This window comes from Mirounga leonina, unplaced genomic scaffold (genome assembly GCF_011800145.1).
Source record: "Mirounga leonina isolate KUSES-001 unplaced genomic scaffold, KU_Mleo_1.0 Mir_364, whole genome shotgun sequence".
Classification (NCBI taxonomy): Eukaryota; Metazoa; Chordata; class Mammalia; order Carnivora; family Phocidae; genus Mirounga; species Mirounga leonina.
In genome coordinates, this window is record NW_023270708.1 from 1,281,174 (window position 1) to 1,302,591 (window position 21,418).

A 21,418-nucleotide genomic window follows, 5' to 3' on the forward strand; every position below is an offset into this window, starting at 1 on the left:
CTGCCTTCGGCTCAGGTCATGATCCCAAGGTCCTGGGATTGAGCCCCAAATCAGGCTCCCTGCTCCACGGGAAGCCTGCTTCTCCCTCTACCAGTCCCCCGCTTGTGTTCCCTCTCTCACTATATCTCTGTCAAATAAATAAATAAAATCTTAAAAAAAAAAAAAAGAAGTGTTGAACTTCTTCAAATTTGAACAAAAGGATGCTAATTAGTAACAGGAAAACATATGAAAATATAAATTCCACTACTAAAGGTAAATATACAGTTAATTTCAGAATATTCTAATGTAATAGTAGGGGATAAATCACTAATCTAGTATGAATATTAAAAGACAAAGATATTAAAAATAACTATAACTACATTAATTTGTTAGTGGATACACAGGTAAAAGATGTTAAGTTGTGAGAACAAAAACCTTATAAAATGGGGAGAGAGTAAAAATGTATACCTTTGGTATGCATTAAGTTCTTATAAGCTTAAAGTAGGCTGTTATAAATATGTTTTACATAAACCTCATAGTGACCACAAAGCAAAAACCTATAGTGGATACAAAAAATATAAAGAGAATGGAATCTAAGCATACCACTAAGAAAATAATCAAATTACAAAGGAAGAGACCAAGAGAAGAAAGAATCAAAGAAATTATGAAACAGCCAGAAAACGATTATGAACAAAATGGCAGTAGGACACAAACTCTCAGCTATAAGATAAGTAAGGTCAGAGGACCTAATGCAAAGCACGGTTGATAACACTATATTATATAATTGAAATTTGCTAAGAGAGTAGAAAATTTAAATGTTCTCACACACACAAAAAGATAAATATGTGAGATGATAGATGTGTTAGTTAACTAAGTGGGGGGATTCCTTTCAGGTATACGTATATCAAATCATCATGATGTACACTTTAACTATATTACAATTTTATTGGCTAATTATACCTCAATAAAGCTGGTATTTTTTTCATTTTATTTTTATTTATTTTTATTTTTATTTTTTGTTATTATGGTAACCACCATACATCACATCATTAGTTTTTTATGTAGTGTTCCATGATTCATTGTTTGCGTATAACACCCAGTGCTCCATGCAGAATGTGCCCTCTTTCATACCCATCACCAGGCTAACCCATCCCCCCACCGCCGTCCCCTCTAGAACCCTCAGTTTGTTTCTCAGAGTCCATAGTCTCTCATGGTTCGTCTCCCCCTCCGATTTACCCCCCTTCATCCTTCCTCCCCTTCCCCCTTCCCATCTTTCCCCCCTTCATCCTTCCCCTCCCCCATCCTTCCCCTTCTTGCCATTTGCAACAATGTGGATGGAACTGGAGGGTATTATGCTGAGCAAAATAAGTCAATCAGAGAAAGACATGTATCATATGACCTCACTGGTATGAGGAATTCTTAATCTCAGGAAACAAACTGAGGGTTGCTGGAGTGGTGGGGGGTGGGAGGGATGGGGTAGCTGGGTGATAGACATTGGGGAGGGTATGTGCTATGGTGAGAGCTGTGAATTGTGTAAGACTGTTGAATCACAGACCTGTACCTCTGGAACAAATAATACATTATCTGTTAAAAAAAAAGAAGAAGAAGATAATAAAGCTGATATTTAAAAAACAAAAAAAAAGAAAATAAATTATCTTCTTCCATTCTGATGAATGAGGAACACAAAAAGAAAAAGTTGAATGAATAGAGTAGGTGTATCTACCATACTTAGATTTTTTTTCAACCTTGTGCTTATATAGTGTGAAAATAAAATATCTAATTGGGGGGGGGAACTTTGGGCAACTGGTAAATTCTTATACTTTACTCCACAGTTTAAGAATTTTATGTAATGGGGACCTGTATTAGTCCATTCAGGCTACCATAACAAAATACTGTAGTCTGTGACTTACACAACAGAAATTTATTTTCTCACAGTTCTGGATACAGGGAAATCCAAGATCAAGGTACCAGCTGATTCAGTTTCTGATGGGGATTCTCTTCCATGCTTGCAGAGCCTGTCTTCTCACTGTGTCTTCACACAGCAGGGAATAGAAAAGATGGAGAGAGACAGGGAGAGACACAGGGGGAGATACAGAGAGACAGAGAGAGAAAGGCTATCTTCCTTTTCTTTTAAGCTCACAGTCCTATCAGATTAGGGTTTCACCCTTATGACCTCACAACCTTAATTACCTCCTAAAGACCTTATCCCCAAATAGTCATATCAGAGGTTAGGGCTGGGGCACCTGGGTGGCTCAGATGGTTGGGCTTCTGCCGTCAGCTCAGGTCATGATCTCCAGGTCCTGGGATCGAGCCCCACATCAGGCTCCTGGCTGGCTCCTGCTTCTCCCTCTGCCTCTCCCCCTCCTTGTGTGCTCTTTCTGTCTCTCTCTCAAATGAATAAATAAAATCTTAAAAAAAAAAAAAAAGAGGTTAGGGCTTCAAAATATGAATTTGAGGGGACACAATTCAGTCCCTAGCAGGACTATATCTAAATTTTGTCTTGCCTTGTAGAGGAGAGAAGAGTTAAACTGGATAAACTTCTGGATGAAGTGCATGAACTTCTAGGTGAGTGAGAAGAAATTATGATAAGGCATAATAAAAATAATCTCTTAATATTTAACAAAAGAAGTTATTTTTAAAGTATTTTCTGTTATCTATTCATGATATATTAATTCTGTCATTATATCTCTTTTAACTGGTAATGTATATATAACTAAAGAAACAACCTTATAAATTAAGTGTTAGTCAATATTCTATTCAGTTGTTACCTACGTCTTATTCAAAAGGCCACAGTGTAATGCATAAATAACAACGCCTATGTTCTTTGGAGTTTTTCAGTAATATAATTTTATTTTCTACTGTTCAAATAGCAAAATGCTAAGGCAAATTACACATACAGGTAATATGACCATGTGAACAAACTCATAATTTAGGCAAAAATAAAACAATAGAGCAAATATTACAGGCTGGCAGAATTATTTACACCAGTTAATTTAGTGGGCTGTTAAAAAACCGAACTTACTGCATCCTGTACCTTCTTCCCAACATTGATGAACCCCCTTTTACCAAAAAGAAGTTCTATTTCTGAATCTCCTTTCTAATTTTCTATAATTAGACAATACTTAATGTTTCCATTGCTTTTTATCCTATATTTGAGAATGATGCTACACAAAAATAGTTGATACGATGATGATGATGATGATTTAAAGTTTGAAATCTGACCTTTTACCATTATTTTCTTTTTTAAGGGGAAGAAGTTACCTCTGAAGACCTGGAAAATACTCTGAAAAACATAGGGTTAAGACTCAAACTGAAGGAGAACACTGTGTTGATGAAAAGTTTGCCACTTGATGGTGAGTGTTTAATTTGCCAGTGAGGTATTCATCCACCCAGTAAAAGTTAATTGGTTGCCATCATACTAGACATAATACTAGGCTCTGAGTTACAAAGATGAATGAGACGAAGTCCAGGTCCTAAAAGCACTCAGTGTAGAGATGGACAGCACATACAAAACAAAAACAAATGCTATGCACTATGTATGTGCTGTAATATTAATGAATATCTATACTGCTATGAAAGTACAAAGGAGATATTGACCAACTATACCTGGATTCTCTAAGGCTTCACAGAGTTGTTATTACTTCAAACAGGCCTGGAAAGTTTGATGGTAGGAGGTGCGAAGAACTAAAAATAAAAGCACTGAAAAAGGCAAAGAGACATACCTGATCATGGCAAGTTTGGGGAACCATGTATAATTTCATGTTGATCTAATACAGATTACACATTTACATTATGTGGAGAAATACTTTATTAACTTGACTCAATCTGATCAATAATTCAGATATAATCTGTCTGTGAAATAGGATAATAACAATGCCTATCTATGATGATGATGAGGATAAACAAAATGAAGGCTATGGAAATATGAGAAATTTTTTAAATATTTAAAATATAAAATAAAGATATTAGTTATTAGATTTTCTATTTCAAAAATCCAGTAATGTTTATTAAATAATTTCTATATTTAAGTCATTTTTCTAGCTTCAGGAACTATGAAGATATATGCCAGAATCTTACTGCTCAAAATAAAACAGTCTTTGCACTTAAAAAGTTCATAATCTAGTTGAGTAGATAAGACAGAGATACATATTTTGAGTTTCTGGATAAACACTGTACTTTTTTAATATTTGCATTTATCTTTACCACTTCCTAAAATACTAAAAAGATGTAAAAGAAATTAAAAAGCCATAATCTACAAAGACTAAGAGAAGAGTAGAGAACATTATAGCAGATAAGAGGTGTCAGTTAAATTTCAAAAACCAGAAAGTGGATGAAAGAACATAAATGGTGAAAACTGAGCCTGAAAGGGGAAGCAAACAAGAAGGCCACTTCAAGGGCACTCGGTGGCTGAGTCAGTAGAGCATTTGACTTTTGATCTCGGGTTGTGAGTTTGAACCCCATGTTGGGTGTAGAGATTACTTAAAAATAAAATCTTTAAAAAAAAAGAAGAAGAAGAAGAAGGCAGCCACTTTGTGTCACAAAACTATAAAAGGCTCAGGAAATGGAGGCACCAGTTACCTCCAAAGTCAGGAATGTGAGTACAGTTGAAAGTAGAAGAATTGGTAGAAAGTCTTTATTTTTTTTTAATTTTATTTTATTATGTTATGTCAGTCACCATATAATACATCATTAGTTTTTGACGTAGTGATCCATGATTCATTGTTTTCGTATAACACCCAGTGCTCCATGCAGTACATGCCCTCCTTAATACCCATCACCGGGCTAACCCATCCCCCCACCCCCTCCCTCTAAAACCCTCAGTTTGTTTCTCAGAGTCCATAACCTCTCATGGTTCATCTCTCCCTCCAATTTCCCCCCCTTCATTTTTCCCTTCCTTCTCCTAATGTCCTCCATGCTATTCCTTATGTTCCACCAATAAGTGAAACCATATGATAATTGACTTTCTCTGCTTGACTTATTTCACTTAGCATAATCTCCTCCAGTCCCATCCATGTTGATGTAAAAGTTGGGTATTCATCCTTTCTGATGGCTGAGTAAGTAGAAAGTCTTTAAAAAGAGCAATGTGATCTACGGAACCCCTTCCTCACTCCACAGCTAAGCAAGTATTTCTTATCAATGCCATATAGAGATTTACTCTCTGGAGAGGTTAAACTAGAAAGATTCTGGGACATCAGACACAGCCAAGGTTGGGAGTGAATTTTCTACTGAAACAGGGAGATTAAGTGAAAGTCAACATAATGCATGGTGAAATCCTCCAAGTCATCTTCTTCCACTGGCCTCTCTAGATGCTGGCAGTGAATTCCAATATCCTTTATTCAGATACTGACATCTCCAGCCTGCAATGAAAAGACATTTGTGCTACTAAAACAAAAACACCTTGCCCTTAAACATAAATAATCAAGAATCATATGACGTATAATAAAAGTCTGTTACATGAAAGACAGAAAAGACAGCAAAGAAGGAACTTGGAGGAAATACAGTAATCCCCCTTTATGCTTGGGGGAAATGTTCCAAAACCCCCAATGGATGCCTGAAACCATGGATAATACCAAACTCTATATGTTTTTCCTTATACATACATACCTATGATAAAGTTTAATGTATAAATTAGGCACAGTAAGAGATTAACAATAATAACTAATAATAAAATAAAACAATTATAATAATATACTATAATAAAAGTTACATGCAAGTGACCTCTTTCTCTGTCTCTCTCAGTATCTTATTGTACTTTACTCACCCTTCTTGTGATGATGTGAGATGATAAAATGCCTACATGATGAGATGAAGTGAGATGAATTATGTAGGCATTGTGATGTAGCGTTAGGCTACTATTGACCTTCTGATGATACATCAAAAGGAAGGTCATCAGCTTCCAGAACGCAGTTGACACAGGTAACTGAAACCAGGGAAAGTAAAACTGCAGATAAGCAGGGGATACTGTAGTCAAAGGAAAAAGCAGAAAAATAATTCAAAACAATTTTAACTAATATCTTCAGAAAGATGAGAAAATCCCTAGTTATGAAACAAGAAAAGGGGGCTATGCAACAAGATAAGAGGCATTGTGGAAAAGGAGAACTTAAAAAAATTTTTTTTAAAGCTCTTTGGGAAAAAAGCAGTAGAAATTTAGAAATTCATTGGGTGGAAGGGCTAGAAGATGAATTTGAATATTGGAACAAAAAGACAAAAGAGATGGAAAATAGGAGAAAAAAGATGATAAAATCAATCCTAGAAATCCAACAACTGATAATAGAAAAATTCCCAAAAAGAGAAAACAAAGAAAATAGAGGAAGAAATTGTAAAATAAATCATATTTTAAGAAGTCTCCAAATCTGAAAGAATGTGACTCCAGATTGAAAGGGCTCACCAAGTACTTACCACAAGGAGTAGAAAAAGACTCACACCAGAGTATGTTGTGAAATATCAGAACACCAGAAATAAAGGGATTATAAAAGTTTCCAAAGAGAAAGAAGCAGGTTACATATAAAGTTTGGGGTATGTGAATGGTACTAGACTTCACAACTCCTGAAGATGAAAGACAATTGTATAATACCTTCAAAATTATTAGAAAATTTTTCCAACCTGGAATTCTATATCCCACTAATACATCAATCAAGTGTGAGAATAAAATTCATATTTCAAAATAAGACATTTTATGAGAAAAGGTTCAGAAAAAAATTTTATATGTAAATATCATTTCTTAAGAAACTACTCTGGGGGGAGAGATGTCACCAAGATGGCAGAGTAGGAGACCCTAGCCTCCTTCCCCCAACAAAGATCAACAATTAGACAGTTATCCACAGGGGAGCCTGGGTGGCTCAGTCCATTAAGCGTCTACCTTCAGCTCAGGTCATGATCCCAGAGTCCTGGGATCGAGCCCCACATCGGTCTCCCCACTCATCGGAAAGTCTGCTTCCTCTCCCTCTGCCCCTGTCTCTGCTCTGCTCTCTCTCTCACATGAATAAATAAAATATTTTTTAAAAAATGAAAATAGCTCTGGGAGAGCTCAGGAATCCACTTTTAATTAAAAACCTTAAGTAAAAAAATAAAAAAATAAATGTAGGGGAGAGAGGTGATTAAAACACTATGTGCTAATTAAAAAAAAAAAAAAACCTTAAGCAACACAGTGGAGCAAAAAAACAAACAAACAAAAACACCCTGAGAATAACCACAAAAAAAGGGTAAAAAGAACAGTTTTGTTTTACCTACATCATCCCATACCCTTACACCAGCCCTTCTCACTGCCAAGAGGGAACTCCCCAGCCCAAAAAAGTTCCCCTCACAAGAAAAGGAGAGTGAGCTGCATGACCAGCTTCCCCAACCTTTTGGAGCCCTACACAAAGGACCTGCTTAGATTTCACTTCACCCAGTGACCAACAAAAGTGAGACATCTAGAGATGACTAAGAACAAGGAAAAAGGGAAGGGGATACCAGTATCAGCCACATAGTGAGAGCAACCATAGTTCCCAGTGGCCTCATCTGCAAATGACCCCATCTGCAAATGACGTCCACAGTTTTTGCTGCTGAGAACCTCAACAGCCCTTGCAAACACTAAAAATACCCCCCAGTTTTCGGGCGCCTGGGTGGCTCAGTCGGTTAAGCGACTGCCTTCGGCTCAGGTCATGATCCTGGAGTCCCAGGATCGAGTCCCGCATCGGGCTCCCTGCTCGGTGGGGGGTCTGCTTCTCCCTCTGACCCGCTTCCCTCTCGTGCTGTCTCTCATTCTCTCTCTCAAATAAATAAATAAAATCTTTAAAAAAAAATAAAAATAAAAATAAAAAAATAAAAAAAAATAAAAATACCCCCCAGTTTTCATCACTGAGGACCTCATTACAGACCCCAACAGACTGCTCCACAGAGGATCCCAACAGCTTTTACTGCTGAAGAAACCAACTGTCAAAACAGCCGCTGCAGACGTCCTACAGATTTTGCCACTGAAGTTTTCACTCCACAGGTTTTTGTGTTCACAGAAGCCAGCCACCCTGGTCACTAGGAGTGTCTCTGTAGCCAGCCCCTGCTGTTATAGATGCACTTGCTGCCAGCCCCCACAGCTGAGCATGTGCAAACCACTGGCTCCAGCCACCACTACCACCTTGCCTGTTTCCTAACCACTGGACCTTTGGGTGCTGCCAAGGACCCCAGAAGCCCTTGAAGCCACTGTGGATCTCTCACAGCTCTCACCAAGGAACGTGCAGTTTTTGATGTCGTGGACCCCAGAAACATGAGCCGACAAGACACCACATACCCCAGACCTGGAGCCACCACACATCCCCACTCTTGACACCACCCACCACTAGACCCAGAGTCACAACTCCAGTGCATCCTTATAGACAAGTGAAGGTCTTTTCTTACCAAAAATAGTCCATAAAGCCTGGAAGAGGAGACTGCTTCTTTACATGCACAGACACACACACAAACCTGCAGGGATCATGAAGAATTAGGGAAACACGACACCACAAAAGGAACACAGTAAACTTCCAGTAACTGACCCCAAAGAAATGGAGATACACAAATTGCCTAACAAAGAATTCAAAATAATTGTTCTAAAGGTTCTCAGATACAAGAGAACTCAGAAAAACAATTTAAATAATGAAAACAATACAAGAACAAAATGAGAAGTTCGACAAAGAGATGGAAAATGTAAAAATGAATTAAACAGAAACTTTGGAGCTAAAAAATACAATTACTGACCTGAAGAATTCAATAAAGAGTTTAAAAACCCAGCTGAACCAAGCAGAAGAAAGAATCAGTGAACCTGAAGAAAGATCATTTGAAATTATCCAATTAGAGGAGCAAAAAGGATGGAGAATGAAAAGGAATAAAGAAAGCCTATGGGACTTATAGGACACCATTAAGAGAAATAATTTACATGTAATTAGAGTACCAGAAGGAGAAAAGAGGCAGAAAGGAACAGAAAGCTTATCTTTTTAACTGGCTAATAACTCCCCAAATCTGGGGAGAGATTTGAACACCCAAGTTCATGAAGCTCATAGTTTTCAATAAAAATTCAACCCAGAGAGACCTTTGCTAAGACATAATATAATAAAGCTATCAAAAATCAAAGATGGAGAGAGAATCTTGAAAGCAATAGGAAAAGAAGCTTGTCACTTACCAAGGAACCTCCATTAGGATATCAGCAAATTTCTGAACAGAGACCTTGCAGGCCAGGAGAGAGTGAGATAATATATTTAAAGTGCTAAAAGAAAAACCTGTCAACCAAAAATACATTAAAGTCCAGCAAAATTGTCCGTCAGCAATGAAGAAGAGATATTTCCAGACAAGAGCTGAGGAAGTTTATTATCACTTGGCATGCCTTACAAGAAATGCCTCAAGGAGTCCTAATGAGTAACATGAAAACATACGAAAGTATACAGCACACTGGTAAAAGTAAGTACATAGAATAGAATCCTCTAATGTGTAACATTGTCGTGTGTTAACCACTTAACTCTAGTATAAAGGTTAAAGGACAAAAGTATTTAAAATAGCTATAGCTACAATACTTCGTTAATGGATACACAATATAAAAAATGCAAATTGTGCCATCAAAAACATAAAATGTGAGGAGGGATTAAACAGGTAGAATTTTTGTATGCAATTGAAGTTAAGCTGTTAGCTGCTTAAAATAGACTTAAAAAGAAGGGAGTCAAACTATATCACTAACAGAAAATCATCAGTTCACAAAGGAAGCCAGCAAGAGAGGAAAAAAGGGACGAAAGAACTACAGAATAGCCACAAACTCATTAGCAAAATGACACTAGGTCCAGTGGCTAGGGAACATTATTTGAGAGAGAGAGTGGGAGCAAGGGGAGGGACAGATGGAGAGGGAGAGAATCTCAAGCAGACTCCCCACTCAGTGGGGAGCCCAACACAGGATTTGATTCCACAACCCTGAGATCATAAACTAAGCGGACATCAAGAGTCAGAGGCTTAACCAACTGAGCTACCCAGGTGCCCCTGTATCATGCTTATTTTAAATTTCTGGCCCTTTTATTCCAATAATTCTTATTCAAAAAGCATACGTTATTCAGTTTATTTGTTTATTATTTGTATTTGAAGTAGTTGTATTCCTCAGGTGACTAGTTACTTTAGTCCTATGAGCCTTTGTTCTCTTGCAGCATCATTACTGTGTTTGGAAATGTGCTTTAGGTAAAGGTGTAAAGTCCGGCTCCACTCCACACCAGCCTGTTGGGCTTAAGAAGAAGGGAGGGGATGAGCCCCAGGGCAGAGAGACCCAAATACTGTTGATCATTTTCCTGATTTGAAACTGTTTCACGCACCACCTCTGGTCAGAGTTTCACCTTTAAACTCAGAGAGAAGTAGGGTTGGAAGAAGGCAACCTATAATATAGATTGTAATCCAACAGCTCTAAAGATTGAGAGATGGAGGATAAAATACCTGAGGCAGGGGCGCCTGGGTGGCTCAGTTGGTTAAGCATCAGCCTTTGGCTCAGGTCATGATCCCAGGGTCCTGGGATCGAGCCCCACGTCGGGCTCCTGGCTCAGCAGAGAGCCTCCTTCTCCCTCTCCCTCTGTCTCCCCCCCCCCCCCGCTCAGGCTCTCTCTCTCTCTGTATCTCTGTGTCTCAAATGAATAAATCTTTAAAATATATATATATATATATATATATATATATATATTTCCCCAATTGGTCCTTTCACCGCACTGCTAATAAGCCCTCCACTCTAGGCTGTCAGGACATACACTCACACTGGGACAGCTTTCCATCACCCACTGGTGTCGCTGTGGCTTTTCACTTCATTCCTGGAACCCAGGTTTCTACTCAGACTTCAGTTTCTTCAGGGTTGATTTCTGGGGAAGGAGCCAGGAATTCATGCTAGTGCATCATCTACATAGGAATAGAAATCTATATTTGAATTTTTGTAAAATATGAAGCCTGTGATGGCAACAGATGAGATCCACTAAGGGATTACCTTGTGGAATTTATTTTCACGGGCTTGTCAATGAAAATATCTAAAACAATATCCATTTGATATCATGTGAAAAACATGTAGAAATGTTCAGTACTAATATTCAAAGATGTCCTATTATGGTTGTCAGGCTGTTTAGCTCAAAAATCATCTATCTCTTCACTCATGAGTCCCACTATATCTACAGTTATCCTTGGGAGCATTAATATGTATGATCTTATGCAAAAGAGTAGAAAATGAGAGTTAGATGAAAAGAGAGATAGGAAAAAAGTATGGCAAGACACCATCAATAATTGTTTCAATTGTCAAATAAAAAAGTGAGTAGATTTACTATCTGGAGGGCTTTCTGCCATTGGTTTAACTCTTAAGTTGGGATATAAACAGAAAAAAAAATGAGTAAAATTTTAAGAATCGTCCTTTCTGAAATTGTAGGTTTTGAATTATTACAACAGGTCCCCTAACCAATTACTGTATTGTGCCCTATCCTACAGCTGCTGGAAAATTGTATAAGCATAGACTGCTGGATGGCATAAGGTCTCTCAAAGGTAAGTGAGCAATCAGGTAAAACTGAGACTCCTTATGATTTGCATTTACATTTTAAAAGACACATTTATTTTTGGTGATGACAAATTTGTCAACCTAACCTGTTTATTTATCAAGTATTCTTGTCTCATCATGTAATACTTTTAACATAACTACCTTCAAAGGAATTATTTTTGTCTATCATTTCATTTCAAGTTCTATTTTTGGAGTAGAATTATAAAGGCAGTGTCTTACCAGAATTCAGCAGACTTGCTTAATCCTTTCATTTTCTTCTTATAAATGTCTCATGAGAGCTATAGTCAAATCCTCTCAACAAAAATGAGGAGCAGGTTCTGTTCTTCATTCCCATGATAACTCTTTTCATTTACAAAAATTTATTGTTTCTTTGATTGTACTCCCTCTAATTAATGCACAGACGTGCCTAGCATTTTTTACTTTATCATTATCGTTTGCTTTTCTCACTCCCTTCCTTTTTTTCCCTAAGGAGTGGAGCTTAATGTTAATAAGTTAGGACCTTTCATGAAAAATATGGGCTTTAACCTGGAAAAAGAAGAATACCTTGACCTGCTTAGCAACCTGCCTGCTGATGGTAAGCTGCTCCTACAGTGAAACTTTGCCTTCGTATATGAGAATTTCTGTACATATATACATATGTACATATATTTAGAGTGTGCAGAAACATTAAAAAACAGAAAGATAACAGCCCAGTTCTCAAGAACTCATCAATACTTGCAGTGGACTTTATTGAGTGCCTAATATACATAGCTATTAGAAATATAAAAATGAGGATGACAGGTTCTCTGTCCTCTAGGAGTTCACAGTCTGGTAAGGAGGCTTATATGCTGACAGGTCATCATAAAATTTTGTGGTTATGCTATAATACTAAAAATGCACTTAGTAAGATCCTAAAGGAGGGAAAAGCTAAGTTGGCCAAGTAGAGAATTGGAGAAAAACTTGTCAGAAGATACAAAGAAATTCTCCAGGAAAAAAAAAAAAAAAAGGCATTCCATGGGGATTAGGGAGTGCACTTGTTGTGATGAGCACTGGCTAATATATAGAATTGTTGAATCACTATATTGTACACCTGAAACTAATATAACACTGTATGTTAACTATACTGGAATTAAAATAAAAAAAAAAAGCTGGGACAACCCCCAGAAACTCCAGCAGGCTACATATACAGTGCACATGGAGCCTATTCTTGCAAGTGCTTACTTACACCCAGACACCCCAGGATGTATATATTTTTTGTTATCACATTTCCCAGGTATCTTGAAAGTTTACTGGAATGCCACAACAGTGATTTTGGTTGTGGAAGTATCAGCCATCTCCCTAAGTACTACTTTCCAGGTCAATGAGCCAATTGGAAATAGCATTAGAGACCTGTTTCAGACTATCATAAGTCTTCTATGGGACCAATTGAAATACATGAGAATGGATGAGACATTTTCCTGTGAGGCACTAACAATCTATCAGGTTGTTCCTATGAAATTCCCCCATTTAAGAGGAAAATACAAAATAAAGATCTAAAAAATACAGAATTTAAAAAAAATTATTAAAGTTCAATTAAATTGATCAAAGCTTTTTAAATATATAATGAGTGTGGGTAGTAGAAGAACACAGCTAAGTGTCACCTGTCATTCCACTATAGGAATAGGCATTATTAATGCTCTAAGTCAGATTTTCCTGTTGGAGCATTTGCCTTTTTTAAGATGCTCGTCAGCCTCATAATAAATAAAATGGAGTTCTTCCTTATCTGAAAACAGAGAGGGCTACTTTTTAAATATCAGCCCAGCACTCTACTATGTGGAGTTTATCTTAATAGAATAAAAACTGAGGTTAGAAGTGTGAAATTAAGTATCTTTTTTTATAATCAGAGCTTTGTCTTTCCACATTTTCCATTTGATAAGAAAATAGGATAAAATTCTAGAGCAAATCATTAAAATTTGCTGAATTTTGTGTTGTACTTCAGGGTATGACTTTTATGTCTTCTATTTCTATTATTTTTTATGCATAAAATTCTGTCTTCTCTTACAGATGAGGGGAAGATTGAAGTGAATGTGGTAATGGATGAAGGAAATCTTTTTACAGGTGGGTTAGATCTTTATTACCTCATTATTCAACATCTATAAATACCAAGTGTGAATCAACAAAAACCAACCTTCCAGGAGCTTATTTAGCTGGGGCAAGAAAAAACATATAAATACATATAAATAAAAGCAATAAAATGTTATCAGTGCTATGTCAAAAACCTGTACAAAGTAAAGAAGGGGCAGAATGGTCACTTGCACCTGAGGAAGAGAAATTGGGAAATGCTTTAATAGAATGGGCAACACATGAGCTGATCCTTAAACTATAAGTCAGTTTTGCCAGAAAGAGTAGGATGGGCATTCCTGATAGAGAAAAAATAATAAAAGGCACCAAAATGAGAAACTGTATGATGCTTTATGGAACTAGAAAAAATCTGGGGTAGCTAAAGCATAAATGCTGTCAGGAGTTTGGCTAGGAATAAACTTAGAGAGTAAGAAGTGGGATGTGGTAGGCCGAGTAATGGCTCCCAAAGATATCCAGGTCCTAATCCCCAGAACTTGTGAATGTTACCTGATATAGCCAAAGGGATCATGGAGATGTGATTACGGATCCTGAGATGGGGAGGTTCTCCTTGATTATCCAGTTGAGCACTAAATATAATCACTAGTGTCCCCTGAAGAGGGAAGCAAGGTGATAGTTGATGACAGAAAGAGTAGAGGGCAATGTGACAACAGAAGCAAGATGCTACACTGCTGGCTTTGAAGACAGAAGAAGGGGAGTAAGTTAAGGAGTGTAAGTAGCCTCTAGAAATAAAATAGGCAAGGGAACAGATTCCTCCTGAGAGTCTCCTAAAGGAACCAGCCCAGCTAACATCTTGACTTTAGCTCAGTGAAACTAATTTGGGGCTTCTGACCTCCAGAACTATAAGAGAAAAAAATCTGTATTGTTTTACACCACCATGTTTTTGGTAATTTGTTACAGCAATAGGAAACTAATATAAGGGACAAATCACAGAGAGCCCTGAACACCTAGTAAAGTAGTATGAATTTCATCCTGCAGAGAATGGGGAGTCATTCCAGGATTTTAAGCAGGAGTCTGTGTGATTAGCTTTGCAAATTAGAAACCTTGCTCTAGCAGAAGTATAAAGGATGGATGGAGGTATATGTACAAGATAGAGTCAAGGAAACTAGTTAGAGAGCATATTGTAATTGTCCAGGCAAAAGACAATAAAGGGCAGAAGTAAATCATTCTCTGTCAGACTTGAGAGGAAGGGACATATAGAAGAGATGTTACGGATGTAGAATCTGTAGAATTTGGTTACTGATCAGGTATAGAGACAGAGTGAAAGGATGGAATGGAGGATGACACCTCAGTTTCTGAGCTGGGTAGTTGGGTGGGTAACAGTGACATTGACCAAAGTAAGGAAATTCAGTAAAATAAATTTAGAAGTAAAGATATAGTTTCCATTTTGGTCATATTGGGTTTGAGCTTCCTATAAGGCATCTAAGGGAGACTGAACCCTAAGCAGTTAAATAGGTAAGAATCTGAGACCACCTCTCTTTCTGAGACAAGCAGACTTCAAGCCAGGAAGGATACAGATATCGAGAATCTATATACATGTGGGAGTAAAATTAAGAGGATTTTACCTAAAAGCTTCAATTTTCTCTGTATAGTAGGAAACAGAATCATCTATGAAAAGAAAGGGCCCAGTGGTGGGGTAGAGGACTTTAAAGAAAGTGTTTATAATTTGGGATAACTCTGATAGAGAATAGGAACTAGAGTTGATGAGGAATATACGAAAGCCTTGCTGAGAAGTGCCAAGAGTCTAACCACAGTCAGATGTCATAAATAAATAATGGCAATACCTGGGTCGTAGGGTAGTTCTATTTTTAACTTTTTGAGGAATCTCCATACTGTTTTCCAGAGTGGCTGTACCAGCTTGCATTCCCACCAGCAGTGTAAGAGGGTTCCCCTTTCTCCGCATCCTCTCAAGGGGATGGGGTAACTGGGTGATGGGCACTGAGAAGGGGACATGATATAATGAGCACTGGGTGTTTAAACAACTGATGAATCACTGAACTCTACCTCTGAAACCAATAATACACTATATGTTAATTAACTGATTTTAATTTAATTTAATTTAAAAAATAAAAAATAAAAAAATAAGTAATGGCAATTTTCACATGATTGTGATATTCTTCAGTTGCACCAAAATCAAAGATCCTTAAGTCTGATGTGCCAAAAGAATGAAAGCATAAAGACATAGAAAGATGTAGTCAAGAGAGTGGTCAAGTGGTCTAGAGTGGATAAGAAAAGTGAAGTTATGATGGAAATTATGAACTTGGAGAAAAGTGAGAGAGGAGGGAATGAAAGTCTCTGTAGAAATGATAATGGGTGTGGTAGGAATAAGGAAGTAAAAGAAGTGGAAGAATATGAGGTTCTGGCCAAAAATAGTTTTGTTAGAATTTAAGATTTTAGAGGCAAAGCATTTCCAGGTGATGACAAAGTTCAGGATATCCATGATGGTTAACTAGTATAGAATTTAGGAGACAGTCATTGAGGATAATGAGCTCAAGAAATTTGGAGGCCAGGTTGTGGAATGAACTATCCATATAAAGACTGGTATTCCCTATAATGATGCCAGGAATTTGGGTGCAGAGGAAGACTGTGAGTTAATGGGACAAGCTCCTTAAGTGACCAAAAAAATCAGTGACAATAAAAAGAAATCCAAATATCATAATTCTCACAAGAGGAGAGGTTTGAGTATGGCCAAAAAAACAGCAATCAGGATCTAGGAGATTGCACGCCCTAAGGCAAATGGGATATAGAAAAAAGAGCAGTTTTCTCTCAAAGGGAAAAAATAGAAAAGGGAAATATCAGGAACAGGCAAAGTTCAGTTAGGAAAGAAGGTAAGAGTCTGTAAAGAGACTGAAGATATAGAGAAATTCATATTTAATAAAATATGAGTCTGAGAGGGCACTATGGGAAGGTGAAAACAAAGCTAACAATGGAAAGAAAAATCAGAGCGGTAGAACACAGAATACATTAGAGAGGATATAAAATTTTGTGGGCTTACAGTTTGAAGATTGGGAATGATACAGATAGAAGGTGTGGTTAGACTGATAATCTTGAGGCAGAAGGCTCATGTCTGTCAAAACGTGATCAAGGTAGCAGACTAGGAAATTGCTCTGTTGCGTCTGAAAAGTCATTCCCTTGGCTGGTTACCAGGGGTGGGCAGGGGGAGACGGGATATCAGAAGCTCCACTAGTCCAAGGCATCACAGAAGAAGTCTGAAGCAGTTGGGGGAGAACAACCGTTGTGCAGGTTTCCTCCCAGGCACTTGTGCAGAAGACTGGCTAATTCCCCAGATATTATCCTCCCAATGGAAGCACTGCAGTATGGTTCCAGAGGACTAAAAGCAAGAGTTCTCTTTTTTCTGGAATTGGAAATGATTAGGAGGTCCAAACTGCCTACCTAAATAGCATCTTCCCCCCCACACCCCAGCTTTATTGAGATATAATTGATATATAACATTGTGTAAGTTTAAGGTATACAACATGATGGTTTGATATACATATGTATTTCAGAATGTTTACCATAATATGGTTAGTTAATACATTCTTCACCTCACATAATTACCATTTTGTTGTTTTTGTTGCTAAACCGCATCTTTAAGCTAGAGGGAAGAGGCATCGTGAAGGAAAGTTTCACACAGCCATCCCGCAAGCAGATTGGGAAATGGCTACAGGGGGCAAGGATAAGTGGTGATTTCCACCCTTCTAACCAGGAACTAAAACCAAGTCCATTACCAAACAAAACTTGTTAGCTTTGTGTCTTACCCATTTTGGGGATAGTCTGGTGTTCCCTTGTCTGTCTCACTGTAGCACTTTATATTATAGCCCTAAGAATAAAAATATCTGTGTGCTAGTTTTCCTGGGACACTGGAAAGAAGTGAGCTTGGAAGACTGCATCTAATTTCATAGCCACCCTTAGGGAAGCCCAAAAAGTATACTGGATGGTAGTTGCTGCCAAGAAGAGAAGAAACTAAGCCCACCAAATCCCTGAGGCAGGACAGAGAGCCAGTCTGGGTTAAGAAAGAAGCCCCTGGAGAAAAGCCCTGTATGGTTCCATGATATATAATTAAGAAGACTCTGCAAAACCAAGATTTTAGTGTTTGCACAAAATTATATTTCAACAGCATTATTTTCCTTATAGATTGTTCTCTCACTCTACCTATATACTGGTGAATGTTTGCATCTACTGACTCCCAGCTTAAATTTGATCATCACTGTTTTAGCCAAAAAGCTCTAAGGTTATGTCTTAGCTGGCATTCTTGTCAGGTTTACTTCATTATTTAATCAACAAATGCCATATGGGCATTTTTTATAATATAGGATCATCATTCTTCAGATTTTCAACCATTACCATCTTTTGCTTTTTAAAGGTGAGAAGATTGATATGAGTAACATGGAAACTTTTCTGGGAAATATGGGGATGACGCTCACAGAAGATAAAGGCATGGAACTACAAAACAGGCTTCCAGTCGATGGTAAGCATTAAAAATATCACAGTGGGGGGAAAAAATCACAGTGGCCTTTAAGGAAAGTTAAGTATGTGGACTTTTGTAACTAATACTCCCTATTTAAGGACTGTTTCATCCCCCCCACCCTGGCCCCCATCACCAAAATGATTTCACCAAATTGAGAGTTGTTTCCACTCTTAAGTTTTATTCTTTGAAGTGAAATAATATACATTTTTAGAATAAAACATTTAAAAGTCTATGTTTCTGAACTTATGCATGTTTCATTTAAATATCAATACTACTGCCTGAAACTTGCATTTTTCCCTTTCTTACAGACAAAGGAAGGATGTATGTGAACAGACTGATGAAAGAGTTAAGGTCTCTTGAAGGTGAGTAAGAAGCATGATGAAAAGGCAGGTAAAACAGGTCATCAAGCTTTGCTTTTATTTTAAAAAACTCATCCTATTTTACAATTTTCAGGTTATTAATCCAACTGTCCCAACTATCTGTTAAGTCAGTGTTTATTCTTTATATGTTATATATGTATTCTTATATATTCTTTATATCTATAGATATTCTATAGATAGGCATACTGCAGTCACTAAAATGGTTTAAATACAGTAACCCAAAAGCAGTGGTTCCCAAATAAAGCTGTACACCAGAATCACAAGGGGGAAAAATAAAGCATTCAAATCACTAGGCCCCTTCCCAGTCATATCGATCTTGAATTTCCAGAGATAGTATCTAGAAACATATGTTCTTAAATGTTTCCCAGAGGATTATGATAAAGTAAATTCCATGGATTGGTTGTCTGTCTGGCTCAACGGATGGCTGGCTGAATGGATTGGTGGTTGGTTGGATGGATGGATGGATTTATAATTCTCCATTAATTAGCAAGTTTTGAATTCTTCTGTGCAAACACATGTATAAAGGCTGATTTTACTCTTTGCCATGACTTAATACCCTTAACTACTCACTTTCTTCTCTTAAATGTTTTCCTAAAAGTCCTAACAGAATCCCACAAATCAGGGTTTGGGAATTCCTGACTTAGATACCAAAACCACATTTGCTTGAATGGTTTAATTGTTCTTTGCTCTTCATTGTCTATGTAGTACTGATGCCTAGGCATGATCTATAATGACCCACTCTTACAAATATTTTTCATATCCTATCCCTTTCTTTCCTAAGGGGTGAAGGTGTCTCCAAATAAGGTGGACACTTTCTTGAAAAACATGGGAATTGATCTCAAGGAGAAAGAAATCCAGGAACTGAAGGACTGCCTACCAGTTGATGGTGAGAGTTTTGAGTGTCAATAGATCCTTTAGCCAAACTTTGGACTTGAGGCTAGTCTCAGACCTAGAATGACTGAAGATAGGATGTATATGAAAAAAAGAAAAAGAAAGAGTGAGGCCTTTAGCATAGCTATCAAACTGGGCCCAGTGGCTATCACTGGGGAAGGATCACCAAGTATGCTGCCCCATAGAGATGGCAAGAGTCCCTCTTCACAGGAAATGCCAGGGTCTAACAGAGAATATTCAGATTTTAATCTTTGAGTGCCTACTGCTAACCCAGCATTAAATAGCAATGACCAGCACTACATGGTCCTGACACGTGCAAGGCGCTGTTTTAAGCACTTTACATATATTGTCTTATTTAATCTTGCAAACAACTCTACAAGGCAGGTTCTATTTTTACTCCCATTTTACATATAAGGAAACTAAGGCACAGAGAAGTCAAGTAGTGTGCCTAGTCAGAGAGCTAGTAAGTGGTGGGCAGGCAATCAGGCTCCAGAAACTCTTAGCCACTCTGCTATACTGCCATCAACTACCAGAACTAATAAATTTAAGAAGATAAATAGCGGTACTTAATGTAATTAATTAAACTTGGCATATATTAGACTCATGCTAGTAGAACTGAGGAAAATTCATGAGGAAATTTTAAGAGACACCTGTCCCCTTGAGGAAGTAGTAAAGATACAAGATTGATCCAAGTCAATGAATATGGGCTTTTCTAAATCAATAGTACCTTCCATTCTTTTATACCATAAACTTTAACTGAATGCTTATGATGTGTCAGGCACTGTTCTAGACCCTCGGATCCTTTGCATTAAAAAGAAGTAAATGGATTTTCCAGAAATGACTTTTTCTTTGTTTTTTTTTAATCCCTTTCATAGCTCTTTTAATCTACCAGCCAGTTCAATAAATGCAGATATTTGTTATTGCCTTGTTTTTCTAAGTATTCTGAAACATGAGAAAAGATACCAGCACAATGATTTAAAGTGTGAGACTAATTCTAATATAATTCTTGTGGACTGCCTTGTATATGTGTGGAATCATTTGAGATAGAATGCAAAACTGTTTCAGGGGCCCAGTGGGCCTCAGTGGAGCTGATTAGAGACATACAAAGTAAATGACATGAGGGGATTTGTCCTTTACAGGCACAGAATATTCTCCACCAATGGTTCTTCCTTACCCTGTTTAAAATTCATAATATAATGGTATTCATATTAATAACAATAATAATAATAAATGCTATAAAATTATAATAGGATACCAATAAAAGATTATCATAATTGAAAAGACATAAAAAAGAACAAGCAAGGAAAAATTCCATATCTGGGAACCTGGAATATGTGTACTGGTTTTAAAGCCAATTCATTCTTTATAATATATTTGCATTTTACTGGAACTTAATTATTAAGTAAACATTTATGGATCATCAATTTTGTGCAGACCCTTAAACCAATGCTGAGGTAATAGCAGGAGTACAAAGTGATTCTTGATTTCTCACCCTTTGGGGGAATTTATAATCTTAGGATTATTATTACACATAAAATAAGAGTGTGAACATATTTGAGTAGTGATGGACTGGCACCCTTGACCAAGTTATAAGTGGAGAATGAGTATGTCCGTAGGCAGCTTAAGGTTCCAAACAGAATCTTGCCTATTAGAGCAATAGCATCTTTTAACTACTATCTTAACATTGCAATCCAGTGTTTCTCAAACTTGCAATTTTACAAACTACTAAAAATGTATCCATTGACTTCTAATAACTTCAGACTTTGAGAAATAGACTAAAGAAATTAAGTGCCTCATCTATGAAAAAAGTCTCTCAATTGAGAATAGGTACTGCAAAACAAAAGTTTTGTCATAATACCTGGGAATTTAACTGAATATATCAACATGATGATTATCATGTTGGCAACCTAAGAGCAGCCAGGCATGCATACCAGCACTCTGTCCTTTAAAAGAATCACTTGATGCTAAGGTGATCATAAGCCCAAAGGTAAAGTCAGCACTGGCAAAATGGAAACATCATTTTTAAACAAAATTTTTAAACTCTCAAAACATTTCAGACCCATGCCTGAAAAGAGTAGCCTAATAAATAGTAGATTG

General features: G+C 37.2%; 1 protein-coding gene across 1 annotated transcript in view; it reads left to right on the top strand.

Moving 5' to 3' along the window:
* LOC118027186 overlaps window positions 1–21,418 on the top strand; it is a 107,904-nt gene that overhangs the window by 23,237 nt on the left and 63,249 nt on the right. Inside the window, exons 14-21 of the mRNA XM_035030411.1 lie at window positions 2,491–2,544; window positions 3,228–3,332; window positions 11,419–11,472; window positions 11,955–12,059; window positions 13,508–13,561; window positions 17,946–18,050; window positions 18,359–18,412; window positions 19,212–19,316. Coding sequence (XP_034886302.1) covers window positions 2,491–2,544; window positions 3,228–3,332; window positions 11,419–11,472; window positions 11,955–12,059; window positions 13,508–13,561; window positions 17,946–18,050; window positions 18,359–18,412; window positions 19,212–19,316 — 636 coding nt within the window. The remainder of the gene's footprint in view (window positions 1–2,490; window positions 2,545–3,227; window positions 3,333–11,418; window positions 11,473–11,954; window positions 12,060–13,507; window positions 13,562–17,945; window positions 18,051–18,358; window positions 18,413–19,211; window positions 19,317–21,418) is intronic.